We start from the raw sequence: 22,360 nt of genomic DNA, 5'->3' as shown, positions 1-22,360 counted from the left end.
GAGGCAGGATTCGAACCTGCGACCGTAGCGGTCGCGCGGTTCCAGACTGAAGTGCCTTGAACCGCTCGGCCACACCGCCCGGCGTGAATTTTCAGATTGTTTATTTCACTCTGCGTAGTGTAGTGGAACGTGGAATTCCACTCTGTGACGTCACCAGCTCCTCGTCCACGTGCGTTTTCACGTTCAGTTAGAGGACGCATGAAGATGGAAGATCGAGAGAGAAGTTTTGAAATAAAAGCGCGTGAGACAGGGATGCATTTTATCTCCACAACTTTTCAATCAGTATTTCGAAGAAGTTATGAAATAAATAAAAGCAAGATTCAAGAGTAGGGTTAATATTATGAGTGAATGACTATCAATAAGGTTCCAATGGCTCTGAGCGCTATCGGACTTAACATCTGAGGTCATCAATCCCCTAGAACTTAGAACTACTTAAACCTAACTAACCTAAGGACATCACACAAATCCAAGCCCGAGGCAGGATTCGACCCTGGGACGTAGAATAACTATCAATAACGAACTATACTTACTTACTTACTGCGCTGGCCATACAAACTATATTAATATTTATAAATGTGAATGTAAATAAGCGAGAGGGGGCCAGTACAATATGAGATTTTGAGCTGTGGTGTGTGACATATCGTCAACTCAAGAAATAAACAACATTCAGAGTTCTAAATCTGAGTACACTTGGATCACTTTTTGACCTTTCACGTTATTGGAGAACCATGCTCAAGAAATTTACAGGTAAAATCAACAGCACTGGAGCAACGAAAAGAAGTTAAGTTTACGCAATTTTTTTTTAACAATTTATACCTGTCCAACTTCAGGAACTTTTGTTTCAGCTGCCGTCTTCAAGATTAATAGTCTAAAGGCTTTTACTTTGATTTATTTATTTTTTTCGACAGTTGTGATTCCAGCAAGGCGGTTACACCATAAACGGACCTACATTTTTGTCCACAAGAACAGCCACCTTAAACCAGCCAACCTAGACCCAACATTGGGATACTAGGCTCCACTGTCACAAAGCAAGGTAAAGAGTGGGCCCAGCTGGTAGCACCTTATAAGGGTCTCTTGCCACGATTTGAGGTGAAGACACTCAATGATTTTGAAGACTGAAGACAATCTTGCGTTTCAGCGATGGATAAACCACAGGAACTATCTTCAAGAAATGGTCGACGGTGCCCAAGAAGCCATCTGAGCTGCGGAAGAACTGGAAGAAAGGGGAAGACTGGTCTCTGAAGTCCAGAAAGAAAGCCAATCTGGGCAAAGACAACCTTGAACAAAAATCAAATGATTCTCCAGTTCGGGGGATGGGGCGTCAGGCCATTTTCCTGTCACTTTGTAAAAGACGTACATTATCAAGAAACCCAATATTTTCAATAGTGATCATAAATGATGTTAAAAAATTATTGACTTCTTACATAATGTACACCTTGTATGATGTACAGCTGCTTCAATAGCACGATGCATAAACGTTTGCTGATGCCCACACCCCTTCACACATCAGAGCCAGGCTTATCTGAACAGGAAGACACGTGAGAGCAGTTGATATTATTGCACGTACAATAGCCTTCTTACTCACCATCAGTCATTGTGACAAAATTATAAATATGTGAGAGCAGCTATGGGGAGCATCCAGTAATAATAGTAATAATAATAATGATAATTCACGTAACTCCATGGCAGTTTGCAAGTCTTTGAATTCGACTTCATTTCTGGGACTGAAAATTTCCGTTGTCCATCCGAAACTCGATCTCGAATGTTCTTGTGTTCAGGATAAGAGATTTACCACAGGACCACTATAAACTACGTCGACTATATATGGAAAGTCAAAAAGATCTTTACAGCTTTTGAATGATATAGTAATTTATTGAGATAACTTACAGAATCGGTAGATGGGTCAGTTTGTAACAACAAGTTTCAAGTTTGATTCATGTAGTGCATCAGGACCCCATTCCGCTACCAGGAACACCAGCGTAGTGCGAGGTAAATGGCTACTTTCATTTTCTTCTTCATGGAGAAACTTATCACTGGTGTTGTGTATATGTAGATGTTTGAAAACTTGTTAATTCCGTAGGTCGATGAAGATTACTGAGATGGAATAGTTTACTACCAGCAAAAGGATAGATACACTACCTCATTTCCTCACGGAAGTTCGAGGTCTTCTCGATAACCGCTTCCCAGGTCGGTGAATTGGCCCTGAAGGGGAACTCGTATGGCCATGTAGCTCCCCAGACTTGACTTCACTGGATTTCTTTCTCTGGGGTGTGTGCGTTCCTCCCCTATCAAACAATTTATCTTCGCTGCCGTTGCATAAGGTACGCCCGATTTGCTGCAACAAGTGCGGGAAGAAATTGATTACCGGTGAGATGTTTCCTGCATCGCAAATGGTAGTCACAACGATCCAAAATGACATTTGACACTTTCATGGGAAACCTGAGTTTGTTTGCTACAAATTGACATATCTACAGATTCTGTAAATTATCTCAATAAATGTCTATATGATTCCAAAGTTGTAAAGTCATCATTAACTCACCATGTAAGATTCACCGAACAAGTCTTGTAGCTTTTCCTCACTTTCAAACATGATAACAGTGCCATCGATCGGTGAAAACATTCACTGATGGCGCTAGAGTTACAGCATCTGTTCAAGAGGATGAACGCTCAACTGAAGAAAGATTAAGGTAGTGAGGCAGAGAAGAATTAACATCAAAACTGGGGACCACGTAATAGATGAAGTGAAGAAATTCTGTCAACTTCGACGCAAAATTGCAATGACAAACGAAGATATTAAGATACGAGAAACGACATAGCACAGAGAAAAAGAGCATTCCTGACTAAAAGAAGTCTACTACGAGGGTCATTTCAAATCTCCTGTAAACTGTGCATGCTCAACCGTTACTGTGGCCTGATCAAGTTGAAATTCATGTCTGTTGTGAGCGAGACTTGGCGTGACGGCCGTTTATGTGTTAGCTGGTTCGCGTAGCTGTGTCATGTGTAATTCAGTTCTAAAATTGAAACTGAAACCGAGTCATGTAGTATTACACGTAATGTCCAGCGTTCCTACATCAAAATCGAATCCCTACGTGGAAAATGTTACAAAGAACTTGGCAAGAAATTGAACATAGACTCAGCCTGGAACCTCGTGACCGCTACGGTCGCAGGTTCGAATCCTGCCTCGGGCATGGATATGTGTGATGTCCTTAGGTTAGTTAGGTTTAAGTAGTTCTAAGTTCTAAGTTTTAAGTTGAGCTGTTAAGTCCCGTAGTGCTCAGAGCCATTTGAACCATTTTTTTAAACATAGACTAGATATTCTTCGTGCTACAACTGGTTCACATGTAGAGTTATAATGATGATAAATAAATAAATTCTTTGAGATGCTCTGCAATATGGTGCATTTTTCATTGGCGTATCTACTGTGTTATTTTTCCCTGGTTCTTTGAAATCAGGTAGGTTTAAGTGGGACTCCCTGTTTTATGAACGAATTGCAGATAACGAAAACAAATAAGAACAGGAATTAAAAACAAATTTTCATGTCTAATAAGAATTATTCCCGTCGTTTATGTGAGTAGAGAAGCACAGACAACCTTGAAATTGCATTACAGTAAAGTGATGGTGAAGTCATACTATTATAAAATAGGGTTAATTTTAGTCTGAACCATTGATTCTAGCGGGAGAAGAGCAGGAACTTTGGGGTTTTGGACGGGGAGAAAATAAAATGTAACAGAAAAACGGGAAAACGAAATGAATGACAAAAAATACGAAACTGAAGCATGAAATGTTGAGAAACCAGCACGCTGAATTATAGAAGGAAAGCCAGTACACAACTCCCGAAAATCCACAGAAAGTAACGAATATTGGAATCAACTATAATTAACCTCTATAGGAAAATTCTAGTTACCAATTCCAACCTTTTCATGATTCGTATATAAGTTACTTTTGCAGGAGTTGTATGCTCTGAAACGTACTAGCATTTCTACATTTTTTTTATTGCTCTTTAAAACTAGTGTATTGGTATAACAAAAATTGGAATCGGTAACTATTCGATGGTTCATAATGTTGATATTAGGTTTTTGTAGGATTTCTATATTTCTTATTGATCTGAGAAGTACTACGAAAAAGTAAGAGATATTGTAGGTAAAGATTCCAATTTTTTTTCTTAGTGGTGCAGAGAGTGTTATCAAATGTAGAAATCCTGTAACATTTTATGCACACGCTTGTTGTTAAAACTGTCTAAATAACGAACCGTGGAATGGTTGTAATCAGTAACTAGTATTAACCCATATAGGTCAATTCTAGTTAGCGATTCCAATATTAGTCTCTTTCCGCAGAACTTCAAAGAGCAATTACAAATGCTGAAATCATATTACATTTCAGTGCACACACCTGCTGGAAAAACCATTATGTACCATGCAATGCTTGGAATCGGGAACTGGAATTGACCTCTATAGCTTAATTCTAGTTACTGATTACAATATTCTTTAGACCCTACTTCTTGCGAATTTTCGTTACTTGTGTTCTAGATCTGTGAGATTCAATAATTATTATTAAAAATTAACGCTATTTCACAATGTTACGTCTTCATCATGCGCTGTACTGTAATGGATTTAAAGAATCTCTGTGCTTTTCTTACGCGAATAAATTACGATAATAATTTATTCAGACACGTATGCTTCTCGTTTAATGTTCTTATTTATTTTCGTTACCTTCAGTTCTTTTCGATATAATTTATCACTAAGTAATTAATCACGTGGATTGTTATTGTAACTTCATCTATGTTACATTCGTTTGTTCACGAGTATGATCAGTTGTTTTCAAAGATTGCCTCTATGTAACGTCTCTGCCCTAGGTAAAACGTCTTTGCTCATAGCCGACGAATGGGATCGAACACTAGAATTGAGCCCATGGTTCTTTGTCTTGAGTGTTGTGTTTATCTACTGAAAAGAGTTCAGGACAAGAAGAAAGATCATTCATACTAGAGTGCATCGAAACGTGCAAATCATTGCAGACATTGTGTGATGTTATAGCAGATAAATATATTGGGTGTTACAAAAACGTACTGCCAAACTTTCACGAAACATTACTCACACACAACGAAAGAAAATATGTTATGTAGACATGTGACCGGAAACGCTTACTTCCCGTGTTAGAGCTCATTTTATTACTTCTCTTCAAATCACATTTATCATGGAGTGGAAACACACAGCAACAGAACGTACCAGCGTGACTTCAAACACTTTATTACAGGAAATGTTCAAAATGTCCTCCGTTAGCGAGGATACATGCATCCACCCTCCGTCGCATGGAATCCATGATGCGCAGATGCAGCCCTGGAGAATGGCGTGTTGTATCACAACCGTCCACAATACGAGCACGGAGAGTCTCTACACTTGGTACCGGGGCTGCGTAGATAAAAGCTTTCAAATGCACCCATAAATGAAAGTCAAGAGGGTTGAGGACAGGAGATCGTGGAGGCCGTGGAATTGGTCCGCCTCTACAATCCATCGGTCACCGAATCTGTTGTTGAGAAGCGTACGAACACTTCGACTGAAATGTGCAGGAGCTCCATCATGCATGAACCACATGTTGTGTCGTACTTGTAAAGTCACATGTTCTAACAGCACAGGTAGAGTATCCCGTATGAAATCATGATAACGTGCTCCAGCGTAGGTGGATGAACATGGGGCCCAATCAAGACATCACCAACAATGCCTGCCCAAAAGTTCACGGAAAATCTGTGTTGATGACGTGGTTGCACAATTGCGTGCGGATTCTCGTCAGCCCACAGATGTTGATTGTGAAAATTTACAATTTGATCACGTTGGAATGAAGCCTCATCCGTGAAGAGAACATTTGCACTGAAATGAGGATTGACACATTGTTCGATGAACCATTCGCAGAAGTGTACCCGTTGAGGCCAATCAGCTGCTGATAGTGCCTGCACACGCTGTACATGGTACGGAAACAACTGGTTCTCCATATAGTGACGTGGTCAACGTTACCTTGTACAGCAGTAACTTCTCTGACGTTGACATTAGGGTTATCGTCAACTGCACGAAGAATTGCCTCGTCCATTGCAGGTGTCCTCGTCGTTCTAGGTCTTCCCCAGTCGCGAGTCATAGGCTGGAATGTTCCGTGCTCCCTAAGACGCCGATTAATTGCTTCGAACGTCTTCCTGTCGGGACACCTTCGTTCTGGAAATCTGTCTCGATACAAACGTACCGCGCCACTGCTATTGCCCAGTGCTAATCCAAACATCAAATGGGCATCTGCCAACTCCACATTTGTAAACATTGCACTGACTGCAAAACCCCGTTCGTGATTAACACTAACCTGTTGATGCTACTACAGTACGTACTGACGAAACTAAAATGAGCTCTAACATGGAAATTAGGTGTCCACATAACTTCTTTTCTTTATTTGTGTGTGAGGAGTGTTTCCTGAAAGTTTTGCCGCACCTTTTTGTAACACCCTGTATAAACCGGAAACATAAGCATTACCCTTCTGCGTTGTTGTTCCTAAGTACAGAGGCGATAGCCTACAGCTACAAGGAAAAACCGTTTACAAGAATTCCTTACTAACAAGCATAGCGTTGTCGCTGTGTAGATCAGATGTTGCACCAGCAAGTAAAATATTCTGATTGACATTTATCTCATTGAACCTCAAGTAGAGCAACTGACACAGCAACAGCTTCTTCGTCGTTCATAATTTCAAACCATACTGAATATTGCACGTTTTTATTGAGCACTGTATGAAAAAATTCAATAACGTTGCACAACATTAGCGTACACTACGTCTATGGGCCACTGGCCAACGTTATTGCCCGCTATTCTCGCTTACATAACAGGCGTTCTGGCAAGCTGTGAGACCAGCAATCTTTGAAGTATTAGTGACATGTCGGTTAACTATCTGGGAGTAAAATTACGAAACAAAAAAAAGTGGAACGAGTATGTACACAGATTCAGCTTTAGAGACGGCGATGAACGACTGCGAATTTTTGGTAGCTTTCTGGGAGAGTGTTAACATTTACATATTATAAGGGACACCGTGTACAAAACACTGGTGCGACCCACTTTTGGACACCGTCTTGTTAAGAGTGTTTGTGAATCCCAGCAAGTCGGAGTAAAGGAAGACATCGAAACAGTTCATAGTCGTGTTGCTACATTTGATACTGCACGATTCGGTGTACAAGTGTGTTACAGAAGTACTCCGTGTACTTAGAAGGGAATCCTTGGTGTGTTAGAAGACGATCGTTTGACAAAACGCTATTGGGAAGCAGCATTTGATAGTGCTGAATGGTTCTGTTGCAGCCAACGGTCATCTCGCATAAGAACCAGTAAGGGAAAATAAAGGACACTAGGTCTCGTACAGGGCCACACATCCATCACTTTTACTCACTCCGTTTCCCAGAGGAAGAAGAATGAATGAGAACGACAGGAGACGTGGAGCGTGCGCAAAGATGGGCGACGTGAATTTCTTACCTGGCACGTTCCCTTCGTGCGGAAGTTCGATAAATGGTTAAACATCTCAGTTAACTAAAATGTAAGTAAATATCCCGCATGAAGAAAGAAGAAAAAAATTATCTTCAGAGTAAAATCGATAAATATTTTTCAGGCACCAATGCGTCACTAAAGACAGGGAACCGGAAATTACTACTGCAAGTTCGCACAGGGGCCTCTAAGAAATCATTCTTCACGCGCTGCACACATCTTTGTAACGGCAAAAAACATTAATGAACAGTATTAATTTCCGAATGATTTTTCTATTTCTGTGTAACTAGTCGCAGGGCGACAACACTGATGGTTTTAATTTCCTTCTTTGTAATCTTGTGAAAGTCTTCGCCATCTTGTTTGTTTTTATTCGTGCTGCTGTGCTATTGGGAGCATAATTTGCTTCGGTATAATCTCGCGCTTCGTTTTACGTACAGAAAATTACCAAGCACGCCGTATACTTCAAAGCTATCGAGGCGTAAGGCGTGCACGTCCAATAGCCGCTCAGCTACTGTCACGACCCCCCTCCCCCCCTCCACCACCCTACATCGCAACGTCACCGCCAATGACACACTATAATACTAGTGGCGCCTTGTTCGTATCGTTAGTCGTTGCGAGTAGAGCAAAGGAAATTGTGTTGCTGCGCTGCTGCCGCTGTAAATCTTTCGACCATGAAACTAGTTTATTTTCTGGTGTTATACTGTTTATGCATTTCGGTAAATGCACACCCTCCATATACGTGTAATGTGACAGAAGTAAGTACAAAAATTTCAGAAATCGATATACAATATTTTTCCTTACGTTACTAGCAAATATCTAGGAAACAACGTTGAATGTGGATGAAAAAGAAAATGAAAAGGGAGTTAAAGTTGCAAGCTTTATATATGTTTTATTAATTATTTGGTTCGAGGTAAAAACGAAAGAAATAAAGTTTACATGTCGTTCGTCGACTTAGGAAAAAACAAAATAATTATTTATAACTGGACATTAAACGTTTTAGTTCACTTCCTTCACACGCAGTTTCACTAAAGACTGTCAAAAAGGTGTTCAAAATCGCCTTTACAAAACGAAAGTTAGTCAATTGAGAATCTGTGAGTCATACAAGAAGACCTTACATTTTGACTCGTTGTTTCTAAATTTGTTTGGTTTTATCTTTACTTACCACCTGTGCGGCATTTCATTGTTGGCTAACATGAGTTGCTGTCGTTAATTTGGCGCATTATTTACATTATTCAACCTGTGTCATCATCACTAGCATGTACAATGATAAAAGATGGTTAAACAAATTTAAATTTATACGTGTGTAGTTCGGTTCAAACCGAAAAATTTCAGTAACGTATTTCATCATTTTTATAGTAAAAATCTACAGACATTTATAGTTTTCTATTTTATTTTTTTATTGCTTATAATTATACTAGCTGGGGTACCCAGCGTCGCTCAGGAAGGAGATATGAGAATGTGTGGTAGATGGAATAAAAGGAGAAACTTTAAAGTATGAGAGGTAAAAAGAAACAAAAAAATAATGTTGAAAACTTATTCTAACTATTTACAGCATTTGTTAAAGTAATTTTTTTATTGAAAACTTATTCTAGCTTTGTACAACACTTGTTTATAAACAACATTTTTCATTTTGTTTCCTGAGGTGCATCCGTACAAATTTTTCGAATTTTCTACTCGAGAGCAAGCTACTTGTAGTAGATCATGAGAGAAGCAGGAGTCTTTGATGTTGATGTCGCAACATTTAAAGTTTGTCCTTGCGCTTCCTTAACTGTAAAACTGTAGACTAATCTGATTCGAAATTGCTGTATCTTAAATTAGAATGGCAGTTCAGTAGAGATCAGTGGTATTCTGGGGATAAAATATGTGAGTCGTTTGTACTTTCCAGTCTCAAGTTCGGCCGAGATAATGTTATTCGATAGCTGTCTGATATTCGTACTTGTTCCATTACATAGTTTTGGTGAGTTGAGATTTCTGAGTAGTATGAACGGAGATACAATTGTATGTCTAAGGCGGTGTAATGGCATTCCTGGTATTTGCAAATTCTGCAGGGAAGTTAACACTTTTTTCAACGTTTGCCATCGTGTCGATCGATTTGTATATTCTCTCTTCACCGGGAATTATCTTTTGAATATTAATGTTGATATTGTCGACAGGAGTTTTTAGTTGCCAAAACTGCCCTTTAAAATAGCCAGTCCGTATTGGTATAATTGTGAAGATTATTTGGATAAATTTGGTCGACGAGCTCGTTTTCAGCAGCGGCTATGTTGCAGAAGTCGCTGTTGAGTTTAACGAGGCCTGTCGTCTGTCAATAGGATTTGTGTCTTCGACTGTTTGTAAAAGTTGAGCAAAATGTGATGTTGTTTCGTCGTTTGATAGTTCAGCTCTCATACTTTTCGTTAGTCCCAATATTTGTAAGCGTGGCCAGAGATGTGACTTTTTTTAAGCATGAGCTGATCTCGTTTCCTGGTATCGTCTTGGGGATAACTGGAAGTGTTTGCTGAAAGTCTCCTGAGAGTATTATTAACTCTCCTCCCATCACTTCAGAGATTCCTCACAACTCTTGTAATGTCTGTCTATGGCTTTGAGCGTTTTTTTATGTGCTATTGTGCATTCGTCCCTGAAGATAATTTTAGCTTGCTTTAGAAGTGCATCCCGTCCACTTGCTCTTGAAACTTTACTTATCGGGAACTGTACTTCAGCTGTACTCAACGCTAGCTGCAGGGCGGAACGGGCAGTTTGACCCCCTTCGGAAAGTGTGGCTGCAATACCGGACGATGCCAGCGCACGAGCGACGTGTTGTTTTGCACGTATTTCCGCCAGCAATAGATTTATTGGAAACATTTTTTCGGTGCCGCCTAGTGCGTCCAAGTACATAATTCTTGATAAGATTGTAAATTTCCTTTTGGTTGTCATTGAGGAGTGGTTTGTTGTGAGCAATGTATCGTAGCTTGTTGATATTGCAACTTTTTTCCTTTGTAATTTCGGAGTTTAGCACACTAATAGCATCTTTTCGTGGTGCTTGCATCTCAAGTTGTACTAAAGATCTGTTTCTTTCTTGCTAAACATTTGTCTTCTAAGCGATTGAATGTTTCAATGAAGATGTCGTTGTTGAATTCGATGGGCAGCTCAGGATGAGCTTGCGCATTCGTACACTCTTTGAAGAAGTCGCATAGCTGTTTTTGTTTCGATGGGTTACATGCTGTTAGAATAAGTGCGAATAATTCTCTCATTTGTTCAGCTGAGGCTGTGAGTAAGGCTTCTTGTAGTCTTAATTCCCAGTGGTTGTCGTTTCCCAATAGTACTAAGCATTGGCATGCTTCTCTGTACGTCTGTTACAGGTAACCGTCAACAATCTTGGGATCTGTGAAACGTTTTGGTCCCCGTATGTCATGTAGCAGCATCTGGAGATAGATCCGGCTGCGTGGCCGAGCAGTTCTAGGCGCTACAGTCTGGAACCGCTCGATCGCTACGGTCGCAGGTTCGAATCGTGCCACGGGCATGGATGTGTGTGATGTCCTTAGGTTAGTTAGGTTAATTTTCTAAGTTCTAGGCGAGTGATAACCTCAGAAGTTAAGTCGCATAGTGCTCAGAGCCATTAGAACCTGGAGATAGGAACATTCTGTATTGTTCGGATGTACGGAGTATACTCGGCTTAGTGCGCCAGTTTTCATGATCCTGAATGTTCTACTGGAATTCCTTGTTTCTGTCGTTGAAAGGTTTTTCTTGTTGTGCTCCATCAAACGAAAAAACTACAAAGAAAGTAACTCGTCTAGCTTGAAGGGGGAAATCAGATGGCGCTATGGTTGCCCCGCTGCCATAGGTCAATCGGATATCAACTGCGTTTTTTAAAAATAGGAACCCCCATTTTTTATTACATACTCGTGTAGTGCGTCAAGCAATATGAATGTTTTAGTTAAGACCACTTTTTTGCTTTGTGATAGATGGCGCTGTAATAGTCACAAACGTATAAGTACGTGGTATCGCTTAACAGTCCGAAGCTCGTGGTCGTGCGGTAGCGTTCTCGCTTCCCACGCTCGGGTTTCCGGGTTCGATTCCCGGCAGGGTCAGGGATTTTCTCTGCCTCGTGTTGATTGGGTGTTTGTGATGTCGCTAGGTTAGTTAGGTTTAAGTAGTTCTAAGTTCTAGGGGACTGATGACCATAGATGTTAAGTCCCATAGTGCTCAGAGCCATTCGAGCCATTTGAACTTAACATTCCGCCTGTGCGGACAGTATTTGTTTCGTGATACATTACCCGTGTTAAAATGGACCGTTTACCAACTTCAGAAAAGGACGATATCGTGTTGATGTATGGCTATTGTGATCAAAATGCCAAACGGGAGTGTGCTATGTACGCTGCTCGGTATCCTGGACGACACCATCCAAGTGTCCGGACTGTTCGCCGGATAGTTATGTTATTCAAGGAAACAGGAAATGTTCAACCACATGTGAAACGTCAACCACGATCTGCAACAAATGATTATGCCCAAGTAGGTGTTTTAGCTGCTGTCGCGGCTAATCCGCACATCAGTAGCAGACAAATTGCGCGAGAATCGGGAATCTCAAAAACGTCGGTGTTGAGAATGCTACATCAACATCGATTGCACCCGTACAATATTTCTATGCACCAGGAATTGCATGAACGTCGTGTACAGTTCTGCCACTGGGCACAAGAGAAATTGACAGATTTTTTGCACGCGTTCTAATTGTTGATGAAGCGTCATTCACCAACAGCGGTAACTTAAACTGGCATAATATGCAATATTGGGCAGCGGAAAATCCACGATGGCAGCGACAAGTGGAACACCAGCGACCTTGGCGGTTAATGTACGGTGCGGTATTATGGGAGGAAGGATAATTGGCCCCCATTTTATCGATGGTAATCTAAATGGTGCAATGTATGCTGATTTCCTACTTAATGTTCTACCGCTGTTACTACAAGATGTTTCACTGCATGACAGAATGGTGATGTACTTCAAACATGATGGATGTCCGGTACATAGCTCGTGTGCGGTTGAAGCGGTATTGAATAGCATACTTCATGACAGGTGGATTGGTCGTCGAAGTACCATACCTTGGCCCCCACGTTCACCGGATCTGACCTCCCAGTATTTCTTTCGTGGGGAAAGCTGAAGGATATTTGCTATCGTGATCCACCGACAGCGCCTGACAACATGCGTCAGCGCATTGTCAATGCATATACGAGCGTTACGGAAGGCGAATTACTCGCTGTTGAGAGGAATATCGTTACAAGTATTTCCAAATGCATTGAGCTTGACGGATATCATTTTGAGCATTTATTGCATTAATGTGGTATTTACAGGTAATCACGCTGTAACAGCATGCGTTCTCAGAAATTATAAGTTTCCAAGGGTACATATATAACATTGGAACAACCGACATAAAATGTTCAAACGTACCTACGTTCTGTATTTTAATTTAAAAATCCTACATGTTACCAAATGTTCGTCTAAAATTGTGAGCCATATGTTTGTGAATGTTACAGCGCCATCTATCACAAAGCGAAAAAAGTGGTCCAACTAAAACATTCATATTTCTTTACGTACTACACGAATATGTACACTCCTGGAAATGGAAAAAAGAACACATTGACACCGGTGTGTCAGACCCACCATACCTGCTCCGGACACTGCGAGAGGGCTGTACAAGCAATGATCACACGCACGGCACAGCGGACACACCAGGAACCGCGGGGTTGGCCGTCGAATGGCGCAAGCTGCGCAGCATTTGTGCACCGCCGCCGTCAGTCTCAGCCAGTTTGCCGTGGCATACGGAGCTCCATCGCAGTCTTTAACACTGGTAGCATGCCGCGATAGCGTGGACGTGAACCGTATGTGCAGTTGACGGACTTTGAGCGAGGGCGTATAGTGGTCATGCGGGAGGCCGGGTGGACGTACCGCCGAATTGCTCAACACGTGGGGCGTGAGGTCTCCACAGTACATCGATGTCGTCGCCAGTGGTCGACGGAAGGTGCACGTGCCCGTCGACCTGGGACCGAACCGCAGCGACGCACGGATGCACGCCAAGACCGTAGGATCCTACGTAGTGCCGTAGGGGACCGCACCGCCACTTCCCAGCAAATTAGGGACACTGTTGCTCCTGGGGTATCGGCGGGGACCATTCGCAACCGTCTCCATGAAGCTGGGCTACGGTCCCGCACACCGTTAGGCCGTCTTCCGCTCACGCCCCAACATCGTGCAGCCCGCCTCCAGTGGTGTCGCGACAGGCATGAATGGAGGGACGAATGGAGACGTGTCGTCTTCAGCGATGAGAGTCGCTTCTGCCTTGGTGCCAATGATGGTCGTATGCGTGTTTGGCGCCGTGCAGGTGAGCGCCACAATCAGGACTGCATACGACCGAGGCACACAGGGCCAACACCCGGCATCATGGTGTGGGGAGCGATCTCCTACACTGGCCGTACACCTCTGGTGATCGTCGAGGGGACACTGAATAGTGCACGGTACATCCAAACCGTCATCGAACCAATCGTTCTACCATTCCTAGACCGGCCAGGGAACTTGCTGTTCCAACAGGACAATGCACGTCCGCGTGTATCCCGTGCCACCCAACGTGCTCTAGAAGGTGTAAGTCAACTACCCTGGCCAGCAAGATCTCCGGATCTGTCCCCCATTGAGCATGTTTGGGACTGGATGAAGCGTCGTCTCACGCGGTCTGCACGTCCAGCACGAACGCTGGTCCAACTGAGGCGCCAGGTGGAAGTGGCATGGCAAGCCGTTCCACAGGACTACATCCAGCATCTCTACGATCGTCTCCATGCGAGAATAGCAGCCTGCATTGCTGCTAAAGGTGGATATACACTGTACTAGTGCCGACATTGTGCGTGCTCTGTTGCCTGTGTCTATGTGCCTGTGGTTCTGTCAGTGTGATCATGTGATGTATCTGACCCCAGAAATGTGTCAATAAAGTTTCCCCATCCTGGAACAATGAATTCACGGTGTTCTTATTTCAATTTCCAGGAGTGTAATAAAAATGGTGGTTCCTATTTAAAATGACGCAGTTGATATCCGTTTGACCTAAGGCAGCGCCATCTAGCTGGACAGCCATAGCGCCATCTGGTTTCCCCCTTCAAGCGCGACGAGTTTCGTTCTTTGTAGGTTTTTCGTTTGACGCTTACTTCGTGTGATATTTGGTCCGGTCACGATCAATGGACCACCCTGTATAATAGGTAGGGAGGCATAATGTTTTCGAGAATGGATGGTAAAAAGCGGTCAGGTGGTTCGCTTGCAATATTTCTGGCGGTGTCTTTTGTGGATTAAACTCTCTGTCCATTCTCCAATGTACTGCTAGATGTTGCACAGTTGGTTCGTATTCGTGTACGGGTAAACTGAAAATCCGCCATGCTGCTTCTTTACTGTTGATGTATCGTCCCATTTGGTGGATGCGGATTTCGTTGTTTCTATTTTGTTGTTCACTGTCTTTGGTTATATGAAATACTGCCATGTCAATGTCCTTTGATGAATTTCACTGAACTACAGTATTCTACCTTTAGGTGTGCTTGGAACATTTTGGAAAGTAGTGAATTACGCCGTACTACCCATTGATTATCTGTTTCCAGTTCGTCGCTGCCTCGTTATTCGTATTTTTGCTGTACAGTCGCCGTTTTTGGGTGATCGTCTTCTGTATTTGGGATAGCCATCAACTCCGGTTTGCGTGTCGTGCAAGTACTGACGCGTGTAGGTTGAGAAATTCAGCTTTGATGATTTTGTCGATATTTGTGGGAGGAACTCTGTCGTGCAGCCATATGTGATTTGTGAGTGAGGCAGTCCTCGTTTTTGCCTTTCGATTGTGCACATCCAGCATTTGACGGTTCCAAGGATGTGATGTTTTGTGATGACTTTAGTAAATCTCATTTGTTTTTGTCGGGAAACTCCGGCTATTATGTCGTGTTGATGCATGTGGGATTGACCGCATCTTAGTTATTCTTTGATTTCTGACCACGACGAGTTGAATGTGAAAGTTATGAAGAGGTCAGTCAGACCGTATTTTCTTATGCAGGTCATGGCATCTTGTGTGAACTCGTGCAAGCCTTGGACTTATGTATGATGACGGTAAGCTTTCCATTGTCCCGATCTCGTCAGTGTTTCCATAATTTATAATGACATCCTGAAGGTGGGTGTATTCTTCCGTGCTTAGTTCTTCTGGTTGAGTCTTACGGAAGGCATCCGTTCCGCTTCTTTTTTTGTATACAAATCTACCACGAATTGTTGGAATAAACGCCACGTTTTGGGAACGTGATCGTTTGTTTCATTGTCTCTTATCATTAAACGGTGAGCATGGAACTCCTTGGAAGTGCCTTTTTTGTTTATATCTACGCCTGTGTCGGTTGGTTTTGTTTCAAATTAAAATGACATCCGTCGTCTCCGTGCAGAAATAGTAATTAATACCGGAGGGCATCTTATGAACGGTAAAATGGAAATGAGCGTACGTACATCTACATCTACATGGATACTCTGCAAATCACATTTAAGTGCCTGGCAGAGGGTTCATCGAACCACCTTCACAATTCTGTATTATTCCAATCACGTATAGCGCGCAGAAAGAACGAACACCTATATCTTTCCGTACGAGCTCGGATTTCCCTTGTTTTATCGTGGTGATCGTTTCTCCCTATGCAGGTCGGTGTCAACAAAATATTTTCGCATTCGGAGGAAAAGTTGGTGATTGGAATTTCGTGAGAGGATTCCGTCGCTACGAAAAACGTCTTTCTCTTAATGATGTCCAGCCCAAATCCTGTATCATTTCAGTGACACTCTCTGCCATATTTCGCGATGATACAAAACGTGCTGCCGTTCTCTGAAATTTTTCGATGTACTCCGTCGGTCCTGTCTGGTAAGGATCCCATACCACGCAGCAGTATTCTGAGAGAGGACGGACAAGCCTGGTGTAGGCAGTCTCCTTAGAAGATCTGTCACATTTTCTAGGAGTCCTGCCAATAAAACGCAGTCATTGGTTAGACTTCCCCCACAACATTTTCTATGTAATCCTTCCAGTTTAAGTTGTTCTTAATTGTAATTCCTAGGTATTAAGCTGAATTTGCGGCCTTTAGATTACACTGATTTATCGTGCAACCGAATTTTAACAAATTCCCTTTAACACTCATGTGGCTGACCCCACACTTTTCGTTATTTAGGGTCAACTGACAATGTTCGCACCATTCAGATATCTTTCTAAATCGTTTTGCAATTTGTTTTGATCTTCTGAAGACTTTATTAGTCGATAAACGACAGCGTCATCAGCGAACAACCTAAGACGACTGCTCAGATTGTCTCCCAAATCGTTTATATAGAGAAGGAACTGCAAAGGCCCTATAACGCTACCTTGGGGAACGCCTGAAATCACTTCTGTTTTACTCGATGACTTTCCGTCAATTACTGCGAACTGTGACCTCTCTGCCGGGAAGTCACAAATCCAGTCACATAACTGAGACGAAATTCCATAAGCACGCAATTTCACTACAGTGTGGTACAGTGTCAAAAGCCTTCCGGAAATCCAGAAATACGGAATCCATCTGAAATCCCTTGTCAATACCACTCAACACTTCATACGAATGAAGAGCTATTTGTGTTTCACAAGATGTTTTCTAAACTCATGTTGACTGTGCCAATATACAGAATTCTTCTAGATAATTCGGAGTGTTCGAACACAATATATGTTCCAAAATCCTGCTGCATATCGACGTTAACGATACGGGCCTGTAATTAAGTGGATTACGCCTACTACCTTTCTTGAATATTGGTGTGACCTCTGCAACTTTCCAGATTTTGGTTACGGATCTTTTGCCGAGCGAACGGTTATGTATGATTGTTAAGTATGGAGCTAATGCATCAGCATACTATGAAAGGAACCTAACTGATATACAGTCTAGACCAGAAAACCTACTTTTATTAAGTGATTTAAGCTGCTTCACTATTCCGAGGATACTTACTTCTACGTTACTCATGTTGGCAGCTCTTTTTGATTCGAATTCTGGAATGTTTACTTCGTCTTCTTTTGTGAAAGCATTTCGGAAGACTGTGTTTAGTAATTCTGCTTTGGCAGCACTGTCTTCGACAGTATCTCCATTGCTAACGCGCAGAGAAGGCAGTGATTGTTTCTTGCCGCTAACATACTTCACACACGACCAGAATCTCTTTGGATTTTCTGCCAGGTTTCGAGGTAAAGTTTCGTTATAGAAACTGTTATAAGCATCTCGCATTGAAGTCCGAGTTAAATTTCGAGCTCCTGTAAAAGATCGCCAATCTTGTTTTTTTTTTTTTTATTATTGGCATGTTTGTTTCGTTGTTTCTGCAACAGTGTTCTAATCCGTTTTGTGTGTCTACATTCTTTGTAGTCCTCTTCCTCGTTGAACAGTTACGTCACGGCTTGTGTTTTCATTGTCCACAATTACGATGGATACTTAGTATATCTGAGTTGCATTAAATCGACGTCGGCCCAAATTATAACTTTATAGTCATGAGAAATCATTCGGTCTAGTGCTGTTTTGAATATATGAATCACTTGATATGTATTTGAATAAGATCCTCTGTACATCTCGGTCTACTACCCATCTCAGTCCACTGATATTTGGTACATCGTTGATCATTTTCTGCTTCTTCGTTTCTGATGAAACGTGCTTGCAGAAATTTATAGTGTTCATTCGGTAGTGGTAGTATTGATTTCATGTTGTGATAGATTTCTCCTTGGATGGAGAAAACATGATCGATTTCATCTCCGTTAGTGTTGATCGAAATGACACCGAAAGCAGTCGTTTGGAAGCAGGCACTGAACGCTTTTATATTTTAATGAAAGTGTTTTGATTCTGGAGTTTCCTCAATCATGTAATGTAAACATTCTTGCGGAGGCGCTTCCCATGGTGTTAGTCGAATTTTTCCATTCATGCAACAGAATCCTGGTGTTTCTCTACTGAATTCGTTCGCGTTGCAAAATTGTCAGATGTTATCCATTTTTCCGATTACGAAATGTTTGTGTTTGTAATATTCTTTCGTCGAGTCGTACTGGAATGCCAAGTTGTACTGTTCAATTTTCCTTGTCCGCACTTCTCGTAGAGTGATATTTTCATGGCTCACTTCAGTTCGCAGTCTTTTATTATAAGATTGTGTCGCAATTCTTGATTCTTCAGTCCGTTAATTTCGTTATTCTTCGGTTTCTTTGCTTCTCACGGTGCTCAATCTCGTGTTCTTTTTACTGTCGCCGTTTTACTTCATAACTTTTACGTTTGGGCATTGTCCAAACTAAAAATAAAAATTTTACTTACATAATATACTTCGCATACTTTTCACACGTTATTTTCGATTTATATTGTCACTGTATCACTTTGACTACTCACGCTTCACTGTTTGTTTTTATGCGCTCACTGCAGTACTTTTTTGGCTCCTTCCTTCATCACTGATAAGAAACTGACGTTCGAACCCACGACAGGTCTTTCTTTATTTACCCTTTCCAATGGGCAGCCCCACCAGTGACGAATTCCAGAATATACCAAAAAGGCTTCGAATGGTCCACAATGTTCCACAGTGATCTGGGATGTTCCCGAACATTCTAGAATCTTCCTGAATGTTCCAGACTATCCCCTGAACATTCCAGACCATCCCAGACCATTGTGTATCATTTTGGAATGTCGTGGAATGGTCCCGAATACTCTCAAATATTCTGGAATGTTCTCGAATACTCTCGAATGTTCTAGAAATTTATAGAGGGTGAAACTTCCCAGCCCTTATATCTTCAGAATCACGCCCTTCAGGTAAAAACGGGAACCTTCTTCGTGGATGGGGGATAAAGGGTTACCACACCATAAAACTCCCTTGATCATAGCGGGAGTCCTTTCTGTGCTTTAGTGGTGCACAAATTATACACTTACTTTTATAATATATATTTATTAAGCTACCACAAGGAAGTGGCTTAATGCTGTCTTTCATTTTGATTTATTCTGCTTCGGTTTTCGTGGATGTATGTACATACCAATGTGAAATTTGTTTGAGACACACATTGTAGTGATTTGTAGCATATAGATGTAAGTAAAGTAGGCTGAGGGCAGTAAAACTGTCAGGATTCATTCTCCATCGTGTTCATAAATAATGTTATGAAGTAGAGCATTAAGCAGTGTAGAAATAGCAAAGTTACACATTAATTGGCAGAATCGGTCAGTGAAGGTTGGTTGCACTTCTATATAAGCTTGGTAGTCTGAGGCCATTACTGGATATGAACTATATATATGAAACAGAAGATCCAAAGAAGAATGGTGTGTTCCAACAAGGATTAATTTAGTAAGTGTAAGAGGTTTGTAGAAATTCTTATCAGACTGCAGTGGTAGGCATTACAAGAGAGATTAGTGCATCATAAGGTATGTTTCCTGTTAAGTTTCTTAGTCTGCCAAAGAGAATCAAACTATGTATTAAATCCTTCCACATACCTCTTACAAAATGACTGTGACAAGAAAATCAGATAACTTAGAACCTGTGTGGAGAATGGCCAACACTTATTCTTCCTGTATTTCTTTTACAAATAGAACAGGAAAGGGAGAAAGGGAAGTCGTATCAGAAGTAGCCGTTGCCACAGATTTTAAGGTGGCTTATGAAGTAATTAGTTATTTAGTTAGTTACATGTTCCATGGATCATTTTTCGAGATAGATCATAATGATGTGGAACAAGTCATTTTATATTCACATCACTAATTTATGCATGTGGTTACATTCTGAACAATTCTAAGTTATGTATATATTCTTTTACAGTTGTCAATGAGAAACTACTTAACTATGTTTTCAAATTTTACTTTGCCTTCCTCAGACACTTTACATCACTGGGTAAATGACCAAAAATTATTGTAGCAGCGTCGTGTATCTGTCTTGTGCTAAAGACAACCTTAATGTGGAGTGATGAATGTCGTTTTTCATTTCAGATATTGTAATTTTGTACATCATTATTCCTTTTGAACTCAAAGAGTGTCTTATTTAGAAGAGACTTTATGAGAGAATAAATATATTGTGAAGCAATAATCAGAATGCCCAATTCCTTAAAGAGGCGTCTACAAGAGGTTTGTTGGTGAGCACCATATATTATTCTTCCAGAGCGTTTTTGCACAATGACGACTTTCTTTCTTAAAGATGAGTTATCCCAGAACCAGTGGCAGCTGAGAGGACAAAGAACACGTGAATACTGAACAACCTTACTTTCTACACCTTTGCACATTTATTGGTAATTTTTCTTTGCATGTTGTTAAACGCAACGTAGATGCAACAACCCAAAAGATATGGCACTTAGATCAGTCAGTCATCGAAACTGAATGCTTACAATATGGGAAAATAACAGAAGACGAAACCAAAAAATTATATTAAATATGCATGCTATAGAACAAACAAGTGACAAGGAAGCAGCACAGAAGATAAAACCACCACAATATGAGAAAATAACAAGAGAAGAAACCAGAAAGTTAACAAAAAATATGTCTTCAGTAGAATGAACAAATGGCAGGGAAGCAGCACAGAAGACAATATCACCAAGTAAAAAGACTAAGGCGGTGGACGGAAGACAAAAACAACAGATCACGGCGAAGCACGAAGCAGAGGACAGCATCCAAACAACACATGAACGATTCTTTATGGCCCAATCCACTGCACAAGAAAAGAACTAAGAAGAAGCCCAGGACCCCCAGGAGGTGAAAATCAAGACAGAAACGTAAAGAAGACTAGATCCTACTCTTCAAAGAATTAACCAGACAAGAAATATACCTCTCATAGAACTGAATAATTCTTTAACTCTCCTATATCATAATGTACAGGGCTTAACCAGTAAGGTATACAAGCTAGAGGTCCTTTCGAATGATGCATTGAAGGACATTTCAGTCATTTGTGTAACTGAACACTGGCTGCTAGAAATACAAAAATGTGCAGCTGGGATTTCAGACTTCCGTTGATCACCAGCGTTTGCAGGGGAACATACAGAGATGGTGGAACATGTGTATATCTCAGAACAGATATTATATCAAAGGAAATTAGGTTTGAAAATGTCTGCTGTATCGAAAAAGACTTTGAATATTGTTTATGTGAACTAACAGAAAGTAAAATTATAACTGCATGTTTATATAGATCACCATCTGGCAATTTTGAATCTTTCTTTGAAAATTTAGAAAATCTTCTGAACTGTCTAAATAGTCAGAATAAATAGTAGTGGTTGGGGATTTCAATGATAATTTCAAGAACAACTGTTAAAAAAGAGCGGAAACTGGTTAATCTACTAAAAACGTACAATATGGACATACGTGTAGAAGATAACACCACATACGGCAGCAAAAGTAAAAGTACTATTGACCAAATATTCACTGACAAATCAAAATGTGGCTTTAAATTTGAGGTATTGGATACAGGTTTCTCTGAGCATCAAGAAATTAAATTGACTTTAAGGAAATCTTGTGGAAAAGTGACAACAGGAGATATATTGAGGGAAGGTTAATTAATGATGACAGCATTAGGGTCTTTAATCTCATGTCTCATTTTTCTTTAAATGTATATTGGAACATGTATATGTTCTGACTTAAAGGAAATCTTATGGAAAAGTGACAACAGGAGGTATATTGAGAGAAGATTAATTAATGATGACAGAATTAGGGCCTTTAATCTCATGTATCATGTTAAAAAATGTATATTGGAACATGGAAACCAATAATTCAAGATAAACAATTCAACACATTCTTGTCAAATTATAAATACTGCTACGATGTTTCATACACATGTAATGTGTTATAGGAAAAAGCACAGGGAAGTTAGAGTTGCTGCAAAAAAGAAGAATAAAGATTCATATATCAAAAGGAAACAACAAAATGAAATCAGAGTGG

The 22,360-nt window shown here is 40.9% G+C and overlaps 1 protein-coding gene across 1 annotated transcript in view; it reads left to right on the top strand.

The window, feature by feature from the left end:
- Positions 1-8,090: 8,090 nt before the first annotated feature.
- LOC126267519 (cystatin-like) overlaps positions 8,091-22,360 on the top strand; it is a 93,488-nt gene continuing 79,218 nt past the window's right edge. The window contains exon 1 of the mRNA XM_049972821.1: positions 8,091-8,248. Within this exon, the coding sequence (XP_049828778.1) occupies positions 8,165-8,248 (84 nt within the window). The 5' untranslated portion in view covers positions 8,091-8,164. The remainder of the gene's footprint in view (positions 8,249-22,360) is intronic.

Source organism: Schistocerca gregaria, chromosome 4 (genome assembly GCF_023897955.1).
Source record: "Schistocerca gregaria isolate iqSchGreg1 chromosome 4, iqSchGreg1.2, whole genome shotgun sequence".
In the NCBI taxonomy this organism is placed as follows: Eukaryota; Metazoa; Arthropoda; class Insecta; order Orthoptera; family Acrididae; genus Schistocerca; species Schistocerca gregaria.
This window is presented reverse-complemented; position numbering and strand designations above follow the sequence as displayed.